At 35.3% G+C, this 21,217-nt stretch overlaps 1 protein-coding gene across 3 annotated transcripts; it reads right to left on the bottom strand.

Annotated features, from left to right (window-relative positions):
* Positions 1 to 107: 107 nt before the first annotated feature.
* On the bottom strand, positions 108 to 18,420 carry LOC110374713 (inositol polyphosphate 5-phosphatase K). Of its 3 annotated transcripts, none has more exons than XM_021332543.3 (10): positions 18,108 to 18,420; positions 17,836 to 17,955; positions 16,388 to 16,613; positions 12,802 to 12,977; positions 11,222 to 11,467; positions 8,883 to 9,036; positions 6,461 to 6,775; positions 5,975 to 6,118; positions 5,455 to 5,650; positions 108 to 4,825 (listed from the first exon to the last, which is right to left on the bottom strand). In XM_021332543.3, the coding sequence occupies exons 1-10, from the start codon at positions 18,119 to 18,121 to the stop codon at positions 4,629 to 4,631; spliced, it is 1,788 nt and encodes a 595-aa protein (XP_021188218.2). In that variant the 5' UTR covers positions 18,122 to 18,420; the 3' UTR covers positions 108 to 4,628. The 3 variants fall into 3 exon arrangements, with proteins under 3 accessions (XP_021188218.2, XP_021188219.1, XP_021188220.1); XM_021332544.3 differs by having other exon boundaries at positions 6,623 to 6,775; XM_021332545.3 differs by lacking the exon at positions 6,461 to 6,775.
* Positions 18,421 to 21,217: the final 2,797 nt, after the last annotated feature.

Raw genomic sequence — 21,217 nt, 5'->3', positions numbered from 1 at the left:
GATGTGATTACATAATTTGATAAGCGCAAACATTACACCTATCGTGTCGCGCCCTGACAGCGATTACGACACGCAATTACCAACGAAACGAGTAAATAAAACAAATGTTCAACTAAATAAATTCTATTCCCATAATTTAACACAACTGTTGTGACAACTACAAATTAATCATTTTGTACTACAATCTTAATAGCATTTGAAATGCAGCGAATCACGATACATTTATACGGAAAGTTAGGTAACTATCTGATAACAACAATCACATGATAAGAGTTTCATAATGATTCTATTATTATTACGGAACAATACAAGTACAACTGCAACTAACAGATATTAGTACTATAGTATAATGTACGATACATTCAAGTTAAGACAAACCGAGAAAATTATTCTTAACTGCACCATAATAATGATAGTGAGTGCGTACAATTGAAAATTGCAACCTCATCATTCAAGATGACATTAAGTATTATGTAGTCTTGAATGAGCAAAACGTTAGATCATTAACAAAATATTGCACGGTTAAACGGCTACGAGTTCTCGTAGCAAGCGTAGCGAAGTTTACACAGTGCGTTACGAATGCTGAAACAGTATACATTCAGTCAGCCGAGACATACGCACACATTCACAATTCGCCTCGCGTCAATCATAACCATTTTGCTTTTGCCATAATTAAATAAAATAAACCACCACTTCAATCGGAAATTCCATTTCTACAAAGTCCATTTATTTCAAGCTTTATTTAATACAGTTATGCGTAAAATTTAATGTGGGTTCGGTTATCCACCACTTAAATTTATTTTCAGCAAAGTTCCGCGAATATCCACTATAAATGGTATTTTAACAAAGTTAACCATAATTCTATTTTATAAAATGTCGGTACATATTTTAACTAACGAATTTAGTCCAGGAACATAAATATGTAACCTTTTTGTAACAAAATAAAATATTAATAAATACGTTCGTCACGCCTTATTATCACATATCTGGCTTCTGCCAGCGGTTACACCCGAGCCACTCCGCACATACGGATAAAAGTACCTAGCTTTAAAGCCTTGTATAAGAACGAATATTTTTATCATGATATATCTAACGAAGCCGAAAGATTTTTTATATCGGTCCAATATTTCCTGAGCACATTCAACCAAACTAATTCTTCACCTTTATAATATTAGTAGGTATAGACTTAATTTCCAACCCAAAAATAGCAGCATTATATCCAACTATAAAATGCCGCATCATAGACCACAGTAAAACACAAAAGCCCAATAATTTCGTAAAGAGACTGACGTACGCCTTTTGGCAAAGTAATGGCTGATTTTGAAAGGGAAGCAGGTACAAAGAGGCAGCGGCCGGCAAAACGCTCGAACACTATACATATTGAATGAAGTTCAGAATCTAACTCGCATTTCCCGCCAGGATTACTGATTCTACCGGTAAAGAATAGACTATACGTAGGTACTTAAAAAGTTACGTAAAAAGTTTATTTTACCTTTTGGTATGGGTAAATGAAAAAGGTAACTTTTTAGGCCAAATAGTTTAGTACCTATGTGTACCTGTGTGAGAGTTTCTCTGTCGGTCCCGCTTTGACCGATTTTAACAAGGTAAGACAAATAGTCAAGAAGCCTAGCAAAGGACATAGACTACTTTTTGCCTGGATGCTGGAAACGAGTGGAACTTCAGGATACGGTTAGCAAAGTTCATAAAAATTTTCCATATTTGTTTTAACCATTGAATCGACCCTTGTAGAAATGAATTTCCGATTAAAGTTAATTACATAATTTTTTAGCTACAATATGTATGTTTTTACTTAATATCTAACCTCGTAAGTACCTTTGTCGATATTATAAGTAAATGGATTTAAATCACGGGATGCGAAACGGTGCTAAAGTGTGAGGCTCACTATCAGAGACGGAGGTTTCTTTTGGTCTTCTCGCTCTATCAAAAAAGTTGATATTGAGCGAAGAATTCTAAAATGTTCGGAAAGCTGCAACTTTAGTGAGGGAACATATGCTAGCAGTTGACTGGCGCCGAAATGTACACATTATCTGTTAGCGTCCAAATGTGCCGTAGACTATTTTAGTGTAATAATTGCAATTACTGGCGGGAGCCAGTAATTAAATCAGTTTATTTAATTGAGCCACATTGTATTATACTTTCGAGTTTCGTATCCCGTGTCTAATATGTCTATGAGAATGGCAAGCAAAAAGTAACAGCCCAAAATTCATTATGTTAGTGAACAGATAATGTAATAATCTCCGTACTTTTAACATCTAAAACCATTGATGAAGTGTTAAGACAACGTTGTTGCGTGTAATCAGATAAGTCCTAAGTAATATTACATTCGGCCTCATACTAGAAGTGGGCTTTAATACGTCATAATAAAGGCAAAATAAAACCTTGAAAGAAAAGAAGAAAAGTGTAGCTTTAAATATTATTTCGTTAGGTACTTTTAATGCTTAAGAAAGTTTATTTTGCGTTCTTATTAACATCAAATTCTGTATGTGCCAAATAATCTGCGTTATTTAAAAGCACACTCAGCCACTTTTTTTTTTCAATTTTAAGTTTTACAAATATTGCATACTTAATTTATGTTTTTGATTCATCAATATCATCAAAGCTTTATTGTTTTTATTTTATAGGCTACATGAGTAAAGTACATTAAGTAGATAAATAAAATATGCCATATTTAATTACATAGTATACAATAATAGAGTAGCTTATATAAATAACAGCTTAAAACATCGAACAGTTTTCTGGCTACATTTATTTTATTATAATTAGATATGAAAATCTATAAGAGTCTTACTTCATAGTAAATATTCTTACTTCAGTACAAGGTTCGGTAAATAGATAGGTATAAAAAATATAATCGGTGAAAAAAATCGGTGGTGTTTTCAAACAAAATTAATTTATTACAACTAAAATAGTACAACGTACTTTCACTATAATAGGATTTCATTGCTGTTCCCGAAAACTAAACAAAAAAATATATCCACATGGCTAAAAACGTAGTTAATTTCTCAAGCTAAGCTTAAGTCAGAAAGTCTTTGAGCAGGCCAAAGCTTCAAAAATGTATAAAAAAATAGGGACGGGAAAATTTTAAAGTAAAAAAAATAATAATGGCAATATTTTTTGAATCACAACACTTAGCTAACTAATTTATTGTCATTGTAGACTGAGCTTATATTGAGCCCTTACATTTGACTATGGAACTTCGCTAAATTAATACAAAAAATAGCAGATAATACAACATGTAAGACAGCGGTCTTTTTTCAATGTTGTAGTTATCAAATTAATTTTTTTTATCTTCAAAATTACATTTTAAAAAAATAATCACAAATTGATTTGTAAAGCTACAAAGCAGGAATGTTATTCGCAGAAAATTAAAACACGCATCATGGTACCGTACGTATGAATATTAATTTTATATGAAGATAATACTGCCGAAATTGTGACAAACCCACTTAATCTACATTCTTCCTTCTCCAGATTAATATATATATAGTATATTTATTATGTAATATTACAGTTTTATTATGTTATACAACGACTAACCATTGAACACGTTACAATGCTATAAAATTACAAATTGTACTAATATAATCACTCAACGAAGAAGCTCTTATTTACATACATTAGACATCAATTCCTGATACGTGTTATTAAAAGTTATATATTGTTATTGGTCGCATAAGCCTTTATACACTATATTATTATACGTTCCAACGATATGTCCGAACTAAGCTTATAATATTACAAAATTTTTTAGTAAGAATGTTGGGCCAACGGCCCATTTTAATCGCTCTTGCTATGGAATAAAGCATGAATCGACCTTCTTCGCTAAAAAGCTGTGTTTTACTACCTTAAAATGCAATAATTTAACTATTTGAACGATAATCATGGCATTGCTAACAAATGTGATATAATATGATTAGTTTTAGAGAGCAGGCACCATTGCTCTTACAATAAGACCTACATAGACTTACCACATACCAAACAGAATAATGTTACCATGTCCTACAGTTTACTAACCACACTAAATACAATAAAAATCGGTACAAATAATTGGTCATTTGTTTTCTACCATTTTTTAGTTTACTATCCAGGATTATAATTTCGAAAAACGAACTGCAATTTTATCGATACAATTTCGCGTAGGCCTACAATATCATAACAATACTATTTTGTGACGATTTACGTACAGTCAGCTTCAAAAGTAGATGAACAAATCAAAATTTTCAAAACTACTAAACACCGTGTCATCGATAAAAAAGTGGATGAATTATCCACTTTTTTCTAAGTTTACGATGTCAAGTAAATTTTCGCGTTTGTGTTATAATTACGACCCTTTTTTAAAGTTTAGGATACTTAAGTAAATTTTCGCGTTTGTGTTATAATTACGACCCTCTATGTTGTTAAGCACTTTTGAAAGTTTTGTTTTGTTCAGCTACTTTTGAAGCTAACAGCACAGTTTCAACGAAAAAAATCCCAAGTCACATGCCAAAAGCCTAATTAACGAGTTCACGAACATAAACACTATACTTAACCCTAAAAAAACACCAGAATCAGACACCATTATTGTTCTTCCTCACGTTAGCCGGTGAGCCAGGGAGGTAAGACTTTAGTCAGTCAATACTCAGGTCGTTGGAGAAGTGCCGCGAGAGCTTCGCCACATCGAGGCCGGTGAAGTCGGTGAAAATATCGGTGTTAGCAGAAGAGGGTTTGGACCTCCCCGGTGAAGAACTGCCGGCGGCCTGCTCGCAAGGATCTATGACTACTAAACTGTCCTCTTTGCTGCTTACCTCGAAAGGTTCCGATATACCTGTGTAGGAAAATGTGGCTTATGTATTTGGGATAAGGTTTTATTTTGAATGAATTATTTTTGGCAAGCAAAAGCTTCTTAATCAGAACGTTTATGATGAGATTGTAATAAAAAAATTGGAACTATTTATTTTTGTTACTTTACTTTTTAGCACTGTAGAATAGGGTAGTGTCCAGGGTCGAAATAATGAAATAATATTTAGTCCGCTTTTTAGATAATCAAAAAATATTGGATACGTATTTTTTCTTTTTTTAATTAAAAATAAAATGACAAAGATAATACACTTCAAAAATTAGGAGTGGGGGCCTTTTACGTCACAGTGTCCTGAAAATTGTAGCAACTTGTGACGTCACACTCAACTTTAACACGCTATATCTTAACAAGTTCTGATCCAATTTAAAAAAGAAAAAATACGTATCGCTTAATTTTGGACAATCTACAAGACGGACTAATTATTATTTTTTAGGAAACTAGCCTATTTAAAAGTTTAATTGGGCAACCCTTATGGTAGGATATGGTCAATGCTCCTTTTGTTAAATTATATTATTATAAGATCTTTAACAAAAGGAGCATTGACCATATCCATTTTCGTACCCAGAAAAAAAATATTGAAATACACGCCAACTCACCCAAAACACTTCTAACATCATTATTCGTCTGACTGAAGTATATAAACCTATAGAAGCCAGGAGTCCTCACGCCACTACCGAGGGGGAAGCTCAATGTAATGGTTCTCGGCTGTCCAGAGTAGGTGGGCCCCGAAGGTATGCTGACCTTGGCCAGGTATTCGTACGCTATGTAGTCGTCTAGGTTGTGGAAATTGGCCTGAAACATGGATATTAAATGGAAATATAGATCACGTGAGCATTGGAAGCGGGCGCAGCTGCTTTCTTCCTTCATTCTAATTTACGAATTGAAATGTAAAAATACAATATTGAAAATGCGTCAGTGCTCTTCTTTCTAGAAAGATATTCTCTTGAATTTAGATAAAAGATCCATTCATTCAAAAAAAAAATCCATTAATCCAATTAAAATTACAAAATACTATAACAGTAAAATCTCAATTTCTACGTGTGTTTAGCGACTTTTGATCTAGACAGTGTTAATGGTACCAAAATATACCTCTAAATGCTTGATTTCAATACTTACATCGTATATGCCAATCCAGTCGTTATCATTGACTTCAATGTCAGGCGACAGTGTGCACTGTGTCCTAAAGTCAGCATCCCCAATGTACCAGATCCGAGTGATTGGAGCAAACTCCACGGTCTTCTCTGTGTAGTTGGAAAACGTCTGCACGAGATAATATTTTGTCAGTACTAAGTTGTAAGCTAAGAATCGGAACACAAAAAGAAGAGACAAATAAGCAAACCTTTTGCTAAGGAATGGAATGCAGAAGAAATGATTTTTGTTAGTATAGGAAAATTAAAATGGAAAAAAGTGAATAAAGCTTAAGATAAAATAGAAACACGTACCATCACCAAGAATTCCCAAAACGAATATTGTATAACTCTTTTTCATATCATCCAATTTTTAAATTTGAATTGAATCATAAAATACATCAAATTGACAGTCAATATGAAAAAGAGTTATGCAACATTCAGACACCACAGAGAATAGGAAAGAAAGAAATACCTTCACAGTACCAGCGTCTAAGGCATTAAAAAGTGCAACCTTCATAGAGACATTCCCTTCAGGCACATCAATATCGTTAGTAAATTCGTTAGTAGGTGAATCAGGTGAATCATGCGTAGGAGAGTCAGGCATAGTTGGCAAAATAGCACCAAAGGTGGTCACCTTTTGCAAGTCCATTTTCGATTCTGGTATTGAGCTCATACTAGCTTCAGTGAGGGTAGGAAGCTGGGGAGGTATGATAAGAGACCTCATTCTTATACTGGAATGAATCGGCGGTGGCTCGGCTATGATAGACATGGAGATTCCAGCTCGTATCTAGCATGCAAGCGTGCAAAAATAAGGTTAATTCTAGCTACTTGTAGCAAAATTATACATGGCGGTTTTTAATTATAAAGTGATGTTTCGAGTTGATAAAAGTTCTTCTGTTAAATGATGGAAAACCGTTATGTATAAGGTGCTAAAATAATAAAATATTACAAATTCTGAACAAATTTTAAAATTCAGAGAATTTGGTTTCGGGCCAGGTATTAATTCTGTTTTTTTTTTTTAAATTTCTACATTATTTCAGAAATAGAATAACTTACAATAAGTTTTACTTCAATTCATAATTACGACCAAATTAAGTTCAATGTATACCAAATATACCAAACCCAAAGTCATAACCTCAGAATATATTATTCAAACGTCCAGATACTTCAAAGGAAAAATACACCTGTTAGTGCAATAAAAACAAAAATAAACATAGCAAATTAACACCGTCCAGCCAAATAAGTTATACCGTACGATGCCAACAATAGATTCTCACAACAAACTACCGTATTTGTAAACGCAATTTGATAACGACAATAGAGTGATAATCAGATGAGAATGCCTCGTGTTTCTGCCCTCTATCGTCAATTATTATAGCCTATAGATAAATATTTGTCTATGGAAGGCCTGACAGATAAAACACGTCTGGCACACAATCTTGTGATTATCACTGCTAATCTAATTTTTTGATTTTCCTAAAAGAATATATTGCGAAGATTTTTTTTTATCTAAGAAATCTACCAAAAAACTTAAAAATGGCGTTAGCTTAGAACTCATTATTGAAGAGTGGTATATTCTAAATGGCAGCATGTTCATTATTCAAATATGTTTATAACCAAAATTATTAATAAAAAAACTAAAGTCAATTAAGTATTATTAACGAATCGAACAATATTATATTAATGAATACGCGGAAACTAAGTAAAGGTCAGGTCAATTATGCATAATTTGACTATCTCATACAATATATGCATTCATACATAAATAACACATAGATATGCATTCCAAATATTATTGTATTTACCAACAGGTTGGAAATTAGGTCAATACCTACATTTAGTAATAAGTTATACTAAACCAATTTTAAACAAATGAGGTCGACATGTAAGCTCCAATTTGCTTTGCAATTAATTATGTTTCATCTATAATATAAAAATGAATCGCAAAATGTGTTGGTAAGCGCATAACTCAACAACGCCTGGACCAATTTGGCTAATTCTTTTTTTGTTGTGTTTGTTATTGTCAGGAGAAGGTTCTTATGAAAAAAAAATAGGGTAAAGTAGAGAAGTCAGTTGACGGGAGCGAAGCCGCGGGCAAAAGCTAGTTCATAATAAAACTACGTAGTCTTGAATTAACATAAAGAGTGTTCTTGGAAGAACTCTTTAAGTACATGTGCACCAACAAGAGCGAATTCTAATTATTACATTGCATGCTAATTTCCCACACTAGGTCAATGTTATAGTTAAAACTTTCGGTGACTAATCTAAACTTCCATTGTTTTAAATGTTTCATTCACATTTCTATGAACTATGACAGTGACCATGACCTTTACAGTTTATGGGAAAATGACGAAGAAATTCCAACTGGTCAGTCGAGGCGTCATTGTAATACTAAATTAAGTGAACAAGTTCTACGATTTTTAAAAACTTTCCAAGGCTAATATTTACCTGCGACACGTTTACAGGGGGTTTATCTACCAATACAATAATGTCAATTGAATCTATCGAATTCTCAAGTTATAGTAATTCTATGAATAACCGAGTTAAGGTATATTAAAACTCATCATCTGCCTAGCTTTTTCCCAACTATTTTGGCGTCGGCTTCCAGTCCATAATCTAGATGAGTAGGTACCAGTGTTTTATAAAGAGCGACTGCCTAGCACTGACCTCCACAACCCAGTTGCCTGGGCAACCGAAACCCCTTGATAAGTCATGTAAGGTCATATTAAAACTAAAGCTACAATTTACACGAATGATATACACTACGTTGACTACTTCTTACATGCATACCCTCTACTGTGTAAATAGCAATATTATTGAAGTAGTGCAAAAACTACGAACTACAAACAACTAAACCGAACTACGCAGTGATACAAGATGAGTGTCATACTGACCTTAATATTGACTTGCGCGACCACTGGCTTGTGGTCACTGACTGTGTAGTGCGGTATGTGATTATATGACAGTACATCAGCCCTTAGCGTGACGTTTTCATAATTATTCGCGTTCACTTTGTATAAGATCCTGTCGGTCCATGATGGTTTTCTCCTGTTAAACAAGAATGGTACATGTTATTTTTATTCTTTATTTTAAAATAAAAAATATTTAAATACAAACACAATACCAGATAGGTTATGAGGTGAGCTTAACCCAGAGTTGGGTTCTCTAACAGCAAACCTTACAGCGATAGAGAGATGTGAAATGTTAGTATAAATAGGTATATTTTCTTTCTTGAAAGTAAGGCTCCAAGGCAAGATGTTCAATTGTTACTGCTCTATGGGAGTCTCGAATCATAAAAGCCTTAACAAAGGAAATGGATCCGGTTGAATCAGTAAGATTATTACACTTTCTTTAGTGTGATTTTAATAAATTTTTATATTGTTATTCGAATAAATCCGTCTATTTTGCCTACATCTTTAACAAGTGCGTAGGAAACATATGAGAACTTTAACATTTTAATTACATTTAGGTACATTCATACCCATGAAGGTCAAGTTAGTACAATAAGCATGTGAAAATGTAGACAATAGAATTGACCTATGGCCAGGGGGCAATTAAAATATCCTTACGTGAGAAAATACATAACTGTCAGCTTGTTCCGTAAACAAAGATAAATCGATCTTTAAATCTAAGATTTGATATGGAAATAGATCATAATTATTATTTATGAATCTTTTTATTTTCCTTCAGAATGTGACTAAAAAATTGTGCATGGAAACTGTAGTCAAGAAAAAACTTTTGAGTGATCAAGGTAACTTTTACACGTGTATGGTAGTGTAAGCACGCTACCTGAAGGAACTTCTCGTACCCGCTATTCTAATGAATTCGAGTGAGCTATACATAATATAACTATACCAAGTTCAGTCGTTATCATCATCCTCCTGCACTTATCCCAATTTTATTTGGAGTCGGCGCAGCATGTTTTCTCCTTCCACACTCTTCTATCATAACATTTACTCTTTTCATGCTGCAGAAGTTTTGGCATAAATTTTATGGTCGGCCGCCAGCCTGACATCAACCCTCTTTGGGAAATCTTTTGTGGTGATTACCCGTCACCGTGCGAGTGGCCCAAAGTGCAGATGTTATGCACTGGCCTTTAGGTTCCCTTAGTCGCCTATTACGACATCCGCGGGTGAGAGATGGGGAAGTCCTATTCTAATACGGGAACGTCATGGAATTCAGTCGGTAGTTCAGTCGTTAAATAGTGATAAAAAATCTTACTTAGTTTTACCATATTACTAAGATTTCACAGATCATACAATAGACACCTATTAACGCTAGTAGGTACAAACAAAACTTGATATAACACTATAGTAGGTAATACATTTAATTACGTCGTCTAACCACTGGGTAGCTAATTAAAATATTTTTTCCTTTTATTAAATTATTTATCAATGTACGATAATATTCTCAATTATAAATAGGTATTACTGTGACATAGTTGCGAAAATAACTCCGCAGACCGTCAATTATTTCTTGTAAGCATAGAATTTTATAAAATGTACAAGTTTGAAAATTAGCATTCCAAAGCAAATTTATTAACAGTACAAATATTTTTTTGACTTATAAAATAACATGAAATCGCTTACTTGATTAACCTACAGTAACTATTCATAATCAAAATGTTGTTTTATCAAAAACCCGATTTGCGTGCGTTGAATAAATTCTTTAAAATAATTAAGCAAGCAATCTTGGCACGCACGCACTGATAAGAATTGTTTAAGTGGGGAATGTCCTTGCAATTACGGCGGGTATTTTTCATTAATACTTGGGTAGTTTTAAACATGGTTCCACTCGAAATTTGAGTCATTTGAATATGTAGGTACTATATTTTGGCAAAAGATCGCATATAGGACTGTTTTCATTTATCTCCACATTCTCCACTATATCAATATTATAAAGCTGAAGTATTAGTATACCAGAGATAATATGGAGCGCGCTAAATCGGGAATCAAAGGAACGATTTAGAAAAATATTTAATCGTCATACAGCAGCCCTTTAAATAATCGAACCTTTATCCGGATACGTGGATGTAGTACCACTGAAACCTAATTGAAACCGCAGGCAAAAGACAGCCTTTTCGTCGTAACTAAAATTATCTATAACTGGACTTTGGAACACTGGACTTTGGAACGCAGTACATTTCCTTTCCTCATTAAATTACGCACGCAAGTGACGGAATAAGGGTAATCACTTATTCTACCTTTATTGACAATAACACTTGAAAACATACCTTATATCATACTCATCACCGCCAATAGAGAACTTGTAGGTCGGGGGAAACCTGATATCATGTTCTGTGAACTCTGAGAACGCTTCGCCGGAGTCCATGACAGCGATCAGCTGATCATGACTCAACAATGGCGCGTATTTGTCCTTCTCAATCTTCTGGAGTTGCGCGACAATTTCTTCTGACGTCGGACTACTGCCCGCCGGGTGGTCCGTACGGAAGTTCAGATCGCCCAACCAGATTACGTAACTGAAATGAAAGGAGGTCGGATATGAGTGTGATTTTTTTTCTGTATTGCGAAATGGCGGTCAAGTTAACAAGTTGGGGAGTACAAATAAACCTAAGTAAATAAAATAACAGTGCATTTTTTTATAATCAGACAAAAATATACAATGGCTTCTCATCTAAACAAGTTTGTTTTTAATAGGTTGATTTTCTTAAAGATAACAGTCGATGGATATTAAGGATAGGGTGACAACAATTGCCGGTAATTGAAGGCAAAAAGTATGACGACTCAGGGTTAACAGTTTTTTGGTAAAAGACAGATATTATATACGACACGTTTACTGATAAGATAAATAAATAAACTGTATCTATAGGAAATAGTGTGTAGGTACTCAAAATACTCAAAACGAACGTCATTGGCTGACAGATTTTCCTGTTAGATTTTGTGTAAACATCACATTCGTATAATTTTAGGAATTGAAACTATTAATGATAAAAACGTATATATGAGATACAGATTTATCTATGGATTCGGATTATAGACATCGCTACATATTGATAGTGATCAGTAAAACCGAATTATCTATTTACGATATAAACAAATATATTTTTAGAACTATTTTTTGTACTTTGTACTTTGACCGGGAAAATTATAATATATTTTTTGTGAAATAGCCGAAGTGCATGTCTAATGTGACAGATGTATTATACATAATATACAAAAGTGTAACCATCTCAATAAACTGAAATAATTTCAAATACCTATCTAATGCTGATAATTTTAGCTTTTTATATAATAGTTGATCGACACACTAGATTATATTATCATAAGTCGTTCTTATCACCAATTGCTGATGTTAAGCTACCAGGAAGATTGTGCATAATATTAAAAACTATTACATTGATTTAATACCTATATTTCATTAGTCAATGAACCCGGAAATATGTCAGCAACAACACGAAATGACCATTTCGAAATATTTTGGCAACATTTAGTAAGATTGATGACAAAACAGCTCCTCATGAAATTTTATCGAAATAACGAGGAATGTATCTAAGTGACCAAGGACTATTTTTCGCAAACATTTTTCATAAGTGTGAGCACAGAACTCGACTACTAGCCTCAGCTCGTCAAGTCTATCATGCCTTTCAATGATTATTTAATATTAATCCATCGTCTACGTTTCTGACACATTGTTTAATATAGTACCCGCTGGTAGGTACCAGATACAAAATATATTGTAGAACAACACACTATCATTCCTCGAAGATAATCGACTTCAACGATTTAATTTTTATCTAGAGCATCTTCGATAGCCATTTTCCGGTTAGCTGATAAGGTAGATAGAAACACTTACTCATGGTATAATATGTTGGTAGTCTCTTTGACGTGGTACTGGTGTTGTTTTATGATAGTGTTGTAATCGTTGATGCGGTCAGCCAGAAGGTGTTCGTGGGCCGTCAGGTGGGAATTCACGAGGCAGACTGAACAGCCGTATATGTTGAACCGTATGCTTACTGCGCCTTTGTTGCCCTGAAAGCGGAATATGGCTTTATTTTTATATGTCACTGTTTGAATATGTTAAGTATAAACCCTGATTCTTCATAAGCCAAGGGGTCTATTATAGAGCAAATACATTTTATTTAGAATCGAATCAATTTCCGTATACCCCACGCTCAACGGAGAAAGCCTACGTTCAACAGTGAACAGCAATATGCTGATATGATTATGATAAGTTGATTTCCATAAACAGAGCAAAAAACACATTCAGACTTAGTATTGAAAGTTGTTAAAATCCATGAATGACGTCATGGAATAGAACAACGCAGTGCAGTAGAATGAGAAGTAATAGCATAAGTTTTGAAATTTTCACTCTGTTGGAGGAAATTGTTAGTTGCACATCAAAGTTTCGCTAAAACATCTATCTTTAATTTCAGAGATGCTTATTATTTATTTCAGAATTTATTATATGTTGCTTTGCCAAAATTAAGCGTCATCATTCGTCAGCCAATGCGAATCAGCTAGTGTACATTTTACGGGAGACTTGTTAAATGCAGTAAAATCAGCGCCAAGAATACTCGTGTTCAGTGTGAAACTGAACTAGACGACATAGCGCTGAATAGTAAGCTCTATAAATAGCGGAGCAGGTATAATCAATAAACTGACTGACTTCGAACCGTAGACATCCACTACTTTTGTTTACGTTCCGACTTATGGATATTTAAGTCACGTTTAGATTACCTTGCCTGAGAAGTTCTCAAACTATATGAAAATAAAGGAATAATATGTCTTAACCTATTAATGACTAGTTTTATTGCAGTACTATCCCTTTTCCCGCGGTTTAATTCGCGTCTATTCCGCAACTACTGCCCGTACCGGGAAAAGTGTAGCTTTCCAGCAATGAAATATTTTTTCAAATCAGTTCATTAGTTTCGTAGCCTTTGGGGTACAAATAAACAAAACCATATTTCCTTTTTATTATGGAAGGGGAAGATAACTAATACTCTTACCAATTTTAAATCCGAAAGTACCAAAGAAAAATAAAGCTTTTTCTTGTTAGATGAAAACGGTCCTCTAATCTCAGATACTATTGTTAAATAGGATAGGTGATTACTGATACCGTAAGTACATAGTTATTTCTACTAGTATTAAAACCGCGAGAAACGTAATAACTGGATTAGGTAGACCACTTATTCTAGATAAGTACTTACATAAAAACATTAATATGCGTATGCATCAAGTGATCTTATTATTAAACTCAGCTTATACTGATGTCGCGTTTAATGCTCTAGTTTTTCCTTGTGACATTAATCTTAACGTACCAATGCCATGGTCGCATCGACAAAGAGGGACAATTTCCGTTTTCCAGTCCCATTACGATTTCCATAGTAAAGGTAGAATTCCGTGGGTCGCGGCTGACGCAGCCGCGCGCGGCTTACGACAGCCGTCGGCCGCGCGCGACAATAGTCAACCTATGAAAATGTATGGCGCCGCTGTCGAGGTCAGCGACAGTCGCGCGCGGCCGACGAATTTCGTGAGCCGCGCGCGGCATTCTGTTGATTTTGTTCGTCCGTTCCCTCTATTCGAAGTGCTTATCGATATCCTTGAAGAAGAGGAGGATGAAGTCCTGCTGTGGCTGTATAATGAAAATAGGTCTAGCAATCGACACTATCTTAAAAAGTGGAAATTAAGAAGAAGGATGCTACCAAATACTGATTCAAAAGCATTTGTATTGTAATGAAAACAAAAGGAAGTTATGCCGACTAAAAAAAAACAATTCAATTCTGGTTTTACTAAAATTCTATAGATTTTATTAAGCGCTAGACCATGTTGAGATGCGTACGGCCGCGCGCGGCTTACGAAATTCGTCGGCCGCGCGCGACTGTCGCTGACCTCGGCAGCGGCGCCATACATTTTCATAGGTTGACTATTGTCGCGCGCGGCCGACGACTGTCGTAAGCCGCGCGCGGCTGTCGTAGCCGCTATCCTCGGAATTCCACCTTTAGACACCCTACCACGTATCCGTACCTACCTACTATGTATCTTGAACTACTATATTTTATAATACATTTTAATTTTGAAAAGACAAAAGGTGCATTTACGCATTACATTATGGAACACCGAAAATTTGTAACCAATAAGGTGATTTTCTACCGTAAAGGTCCTAATTTAGAATTTTATTCCTTGTTTAAGTCATCAATATTTTTGTCTCTGCTACGGGTTTTCTATGCTATCATAATGAAGAGGATCAAGGATTTTTAAGGATCCCAAACTACTGATCAGACTTCAAAAATTATGTCACTGTTGGGAAGCTATACCTATTCCATTTAAGTAGGCACTAGAGGTAAACAAAATTGATGTGACTTTCTTGGTATTCATTTTATAACTAGACTATTAAATATTAAATAAATTATAACAGTAAACAGGAAAGTATGAAATAAAACAAAGACCTATAATTATCGTAAACTGTGAATACCAATCAGTTTCATGTGAACCGTTCCATATAAAATAATCGAGATAAACCATATGTTATAAAGACTATTCTAATATGACCATAGAGTTAAAGACATAATGAGATTATTCAAGATACAATATGAGTCGCAAAGCGGATCTAATAGACACAACAATTATGCAAAAACTAATTTTCATTGTAACCAGGCCTGCTCAATGCTTAACCATGAAATTATATAACACACTCATTGTGATCTAACAATTAGCTTAAGATGAAAGACAATGTTGGTTCAATTATATTGTAAGAACTCTTAATTTGTTCCATTCCACATGCTGTATTAATTGCAGAGAGAAATAACTCAAGCATTGTAGAGAGGAAAGGTATTAGGGTGATTTCAGTAACTGTATATTGGTAGAGAGATGGTTATCTCGTATTTACATTGTAATATTGTTTCGATTTATAATCATAACATAGGTAGGTCATTATGCTGTTCTGAATTTGTGTGGATTTTGCCTTAACCCTAAAGGTAAATGAAGCTTGGTAATCAACATTACTCAGAAGTTTTTAATAGAACATTAACGCTATTTTTAAATGCAATGATGCTGTATTATGGCCTGTATCTTTTAAGTGTCCTAGTGGAAGCTTCCAACTCACACTTACTAATTGCGTTAACACAGACATGCGCATTTTTATCGTGCGGCTAAGTAACAACTTTTGTTTGTTTTGCGACCTTTCTGAGATTGATACAAATCCATTGGCATATATTTACTTTAATCTATACTAATATTATAAAGAGGAAAACTTTGTTTGTCTGGTTGTAATGGATAAACTCAAAAACGACTGGATCGATTTTAAATATTCTTTCACCATTAGAAAGCTATAGTATCTGCGAGTAACATAGGCTATATTTTATCCCGGTGCGGGCAGAAATTCCCACGGGACGCGGGTGAAACCGCGGGAAAACGGCTAGTTGATTAATATTATTACTCACCCACATTCCTCCTAGTCCAGTTTTTGTGTACTGCGCTTCTATATCCCGCAGATGAATGACATGTTTCATCTGTGTGTACACTATCAACAGTATGCCTTGAAGCCTGGTAGCTTTGGCGACGATGTAGCCTTGCCTACAAAGGATCTTGTTGAATGCTGAAGTCCAACTGTCAGTGAACAGTGAGTCCATCACCAAGTTCTGTGGCTGAGACTTCACTTCTTGTAGTCTGTAATAAGAAAAAACATTCTAAACTTACATCCAATGTAAGACTATGAAGTCAATGAAATCAATGTGTATTATGAGTACCTAAATTAATAAATAAAGCTTCATATTCATGGATTAGAATCTGCATGATTGCATATATTTTTTTATTTTTTTATGAACTGTCCATTTCTGAATACTTTTGGATCTATTTATTTTTAATGGATAATGATAATGAATAAATAAGTCACAGACAAAAGTAATAAGAAACAAGTCAGCTAGAGTTATTGTAGGTATAAGCTTTAAAAAAAAAAATGGGTATTAGTAATTTTATGTAGTCTTTCTCAATAATTTTACAGAGGTAAAAATAATATGAACTTTATTCTGTTAACAGTGTTTACAAAAATGGTGTATCAATGTAGGTATTTCATGTAATTTTAGTGTATTTGATTTTGACTATCTGTATGAAGCTTATCAACATGCAAAGAACCATTACATACATCTTATACTTAAATAAGCATGTGAATAATGTATTTGACCTTCAATACTAAATACATAATACTAAACATAAGCTTAAAAAGTCACAAGTCCCAAAGTTAAGGACATTCAAGGCAAATATTGTTTTTTGTTTGTTATTTAAACATGTTTGATGTAATGTAATAATAAATAAAATATTAGTGTTTCCCTGATCTTTTGAAACAAGCTGGTATTATTAATAGTATAGGAAAACAGGTCCCCATAAAATACTTGATTTAATATTTTATTTTTAACACTTATCACTAAGTGAATTATGTGATAGTGAGAAAAAACAAAACCTGATATGAACTTTCATAAACTATTTGTTGTGTTTTGCAAAAATGCTTGTTTTTGTTAGATTCCAAGATGTTTCATATGCTTCATCTATACAAATCTATGATCTTCTAAATTAATAAATAGGAATAATTTTTTATTTGTTTACTTGTACTCAAAAAGCTCAAATACTACTGCACCATTTTGAAAAAATATTTTTTGGTTAAGTAGCGAGACATTTGCGATATTTTATCCAGGTATGGAAAGAAGTTCTCCTAGGAAACAGGTAAAGCCACAGAAAACAGCTAGTATTTTATATAAACAACAACATTATTAAATAATTATAACCCTTTAAAACACTGGGTCAAAATTCATTATGTATCACATTGACCTAGAAATTAAGTAGGATACATACAGCAAACATTATGCAAGCAAGTATGAACCACTGAACTACTTACCCAATCACATAAAAGTCTGGCAAAGGCTTGTTTTTATTAAACTGAGATGGAAAGTCCAATAAGGCATTCAGGTCTTGCCCTGGATTTTTGGTTGCCACATTCCAGGTGACAAAATAAAACCTGAAAGTTTATTATTAATTAACAACTTTAACCATGGAAGAGTCAAGTATAATAAACGTAACCTTGACTCTTTCTGACGCAGGTAATAAGTAGTAAAACACTTCGTATCTATACCTTCTGCTATTTTTTATTTTACTAATAACTTTACTCACCTTAGTGTATCCATTGCTTTAGCCAACAGTTGCACTATATCCTACAGAAACCTGCGTGTATTATTTTATATTCTAACACCAAAAGATAAAAATGTACTTCAGGTAAAGATAAGATAATCGAATCTATTAACTGCGTGAAAATCCTATCACACCACGTCTAAACTTCTAGTTAGTTATTTCACTTAGCACATATTTATAGGATGCCGATAGTCAAAGGAATAAATACGATATTGATTAATAATGAAGCAATATTTCACACCATCATTAAACAACTCGCTCTCCCAACGAGAGCGCAATTAAATGACTGACAAGTGACAACACTGACAACCAATGTATAAAGTAACGATCTGTCATCTGTCAAAATGCTTTGCTGTCAAGAGAAAATCGTCGCCTCCGAAATAAATCTATGGGATTCTTGCCGCAGGTTGTTATTGGTTAGCACGTGTGCCTAGAATTTTCAGTTTTTTCAAGTGTTTTAGTGACCTTTTGTGACTTATTGTTGTGTTTGCGTGTTGTCCTTGTGTTCGTTACCAGTGTTGTACTGTTGTTTCGGTAAATAACTAGTTTTAATTAGCGATGGATCGCAATAAACCTCCCGATCCCGATCCTCCCGACATCTCTGCATACGCTCCTCTTTCCCCTAACTACCCATTATCCCAATTCGCCGATGTTGCTTGCAGCATCGCGGACTCCCAGAACTTATCTGCCTCGAATGCCAGGAAACGCTCCGGAGATGATGCAAACATTGTCGTGTCAACCCCACCACCGAAACAACAAAGGAATTTAGTTGGCCGCAGCAGGTACTCTGCTACAGATAAGGCACCGTTCATTGTCCACGTGTCTCGTTTGGAACCCCAGCCTAATGCCGGTACTTCTCTGCATCCAGTTACCTTTGGAATATTTCTCCAAAAACAGAACATTGTTAACATTGTCCGTGATGGAGTTAAAAAAGTTGGCAGGAACCGTGTTTCTGTGGAATTTAAATCCCCTCAGGATGCAAATGCATTCCTTATTAATAACATTCTTCCCAAGAACAGCTTTGTGGCCTCCATCCCTACGTTTAATATAACCCGCATGGGTGTTGTTACCGGTGTTCCTACTGATTTAACTGAAGAGGAAGCCCAAAGATACCTACAAGTCCCCTCAGGTTGCGGTGAAATTCTCAAAGTTCGTCGTATAAATAGGAAAGTGATAATTGATGGAGTGACCGAATTTAAATCCACAGAAACATGTGTCCTTACCTTTGACGGTCAGGTGTTACCGCCAAGGGTGTTTTGCTGCTACACTTCCCTCCCAGTCCAACAATACGTTTATCCCACCATCCAGTGCCGTAAGTGCTGCAGGTTTGGTCATGTGGAACTAGTGTGCCGGTCTAAACCCCGCTGCAGTAAGTGCGGCCATGATCACCCTGGTGATGGTTGCAGCATTTCTGAGGCGGAGGCATTCTGTGTGCTTTGCTCGGGGAATCATTTTGCAAATAGCAAATCATGCCCGGAGCTGGGCAGACAGAAGGCCATTAAGACTGTTATGGCTGAGAAGTCCCTCTCTTATGCTGAGGCCAGCAAAACTGTCCCACTCGCTTCTCGCAACTATGCGAATGCTACAAAAGCAGTTCCCACCTCCACTCAGTCATACCGCAAAACCATTTTCCTCAAGCCGAAGACCCATGCCCCTCTATCTCCCTCTTATGATAAAGCTGCTCATCAGCAAATTATTAACTCCCCTGCACCTTCACAGCCTGACGGCTGCGCTCTAAATAATCCATTCACCGGCAATAATGCTTCATCAATTATAGAAATTCTTATTAAACTCTTAACTACTATTGTATCCACTAATAATGCTGAAATACCGTCCAACGTTGCCTATCAACTAGTAAATCTCCTTTCAAAAATTAAAAATGGCGTCCCGTCAAATATTCCTGCAATGGAATGTGAGGAGCGTGTGGCATAAGAAACACGACCTCATATTCCTTCTTAACAAATTCAAGCCTTTGGCTTGCTCAATTGCTGAGACTTGGCTCACCCCGAGTCTCAGTTTTAATATACCACATTTTAATGTTCTCAGATGTGACAGATCTGATGGCTATGGAGGGTCGGCTCTCCTCGTTAATAATCGTGTTCCACTGTCGACCTTGGCACTTTCTGCTCTGGATGGTGATATGAATATAGTCGCAGGTAGAGTAGAAGGTATCACAGTTTTATCTGTCTATATCTCCCACCCACAGCACAGGTTCTTAGCTACTATTAGAGATATTCTGAACAACATTGTAGGACCCGTGCTTGTCATGGGTGATTTTAACTGTCACCATTTTAGATGGGGTTCCAATCGCTGTGATTCCTTTGGGGAAGGTTTGGTAGAAATCTTAGATGACCTAGACCTTTGCATCCTAAATGATGGTAGTCCTACTCGTAGATCCCTTCCCGGACAGCAAAAGAGTTGTGTAGATCTCACATTCTGTTCCGTAGAGTTGGCGGCATCAATTCATTGGCAATGTACTACCCTTACGCATGGTAGCGACCATTACCCCATTGTTATAACTTTTCTTAATAAAACTTATTTAGAGAAAACTTCTCCTCCACTATTGAAGTACAACTTGTCCAAACCCGATTGGTCGAGGTTTGCATCTTTACTGGAGAAGAAAATTAGTATGCTTCCAAATTTAACTTCAAGTTTCCAAGATTTTAATGGTCACTGCCATGCTAAGAACTGCTACGATGGCTTTATCTCGGCCATAATTTCAAGCGCAGACTCTATCTTTCCGTTGCGCAACTGTGCCAGAAACAAGATCCCATCACCCCCATGGTGGGATCAAGAATGCACATCGGCTGTTAAAGAAAGGAAAGAGGCCGAAAAACAGTACAATGATGCGATGAATAGCGACAATCTTATACGGTACAGACGAGTGTTGGCTCAGTCTCGGCGGCTTCTTCACAAGAAGAAACGTCGAGGTTGGGTCAAGTTCTGCACTTCTCTGTCCCCTTCCACTCCCATATCAGCAGTATGGAAGAGCATTCATCGTTTTAGGCGAGGCTGCTCCCCATCTATCTCTTCCCCCATCACGCGAGAAACTGCTGAATCCTTTTTCGACAAAATTGCTCCAGCCTATGTTC

This window comes from Helicoverpa armigera, chromosome 8 (assembly GCF_030705265.1).
Source record: "Helicoverpa armigera isolate CAAS_96S chromosome 8, ASM3070526v1, whole genome shotgun sequence".
NCBI lineage: Eukaryota > Metazoa > Arthropoda > Insecta > Lepidoptera > Noctuidae > Helicoverpa > Helicoverpa armigera.
The sequence above is the reverse complement of the archived record's forward strand: the minus strand, read 5'-3'. Positions and strand labels throughout refer to the sequence as shown.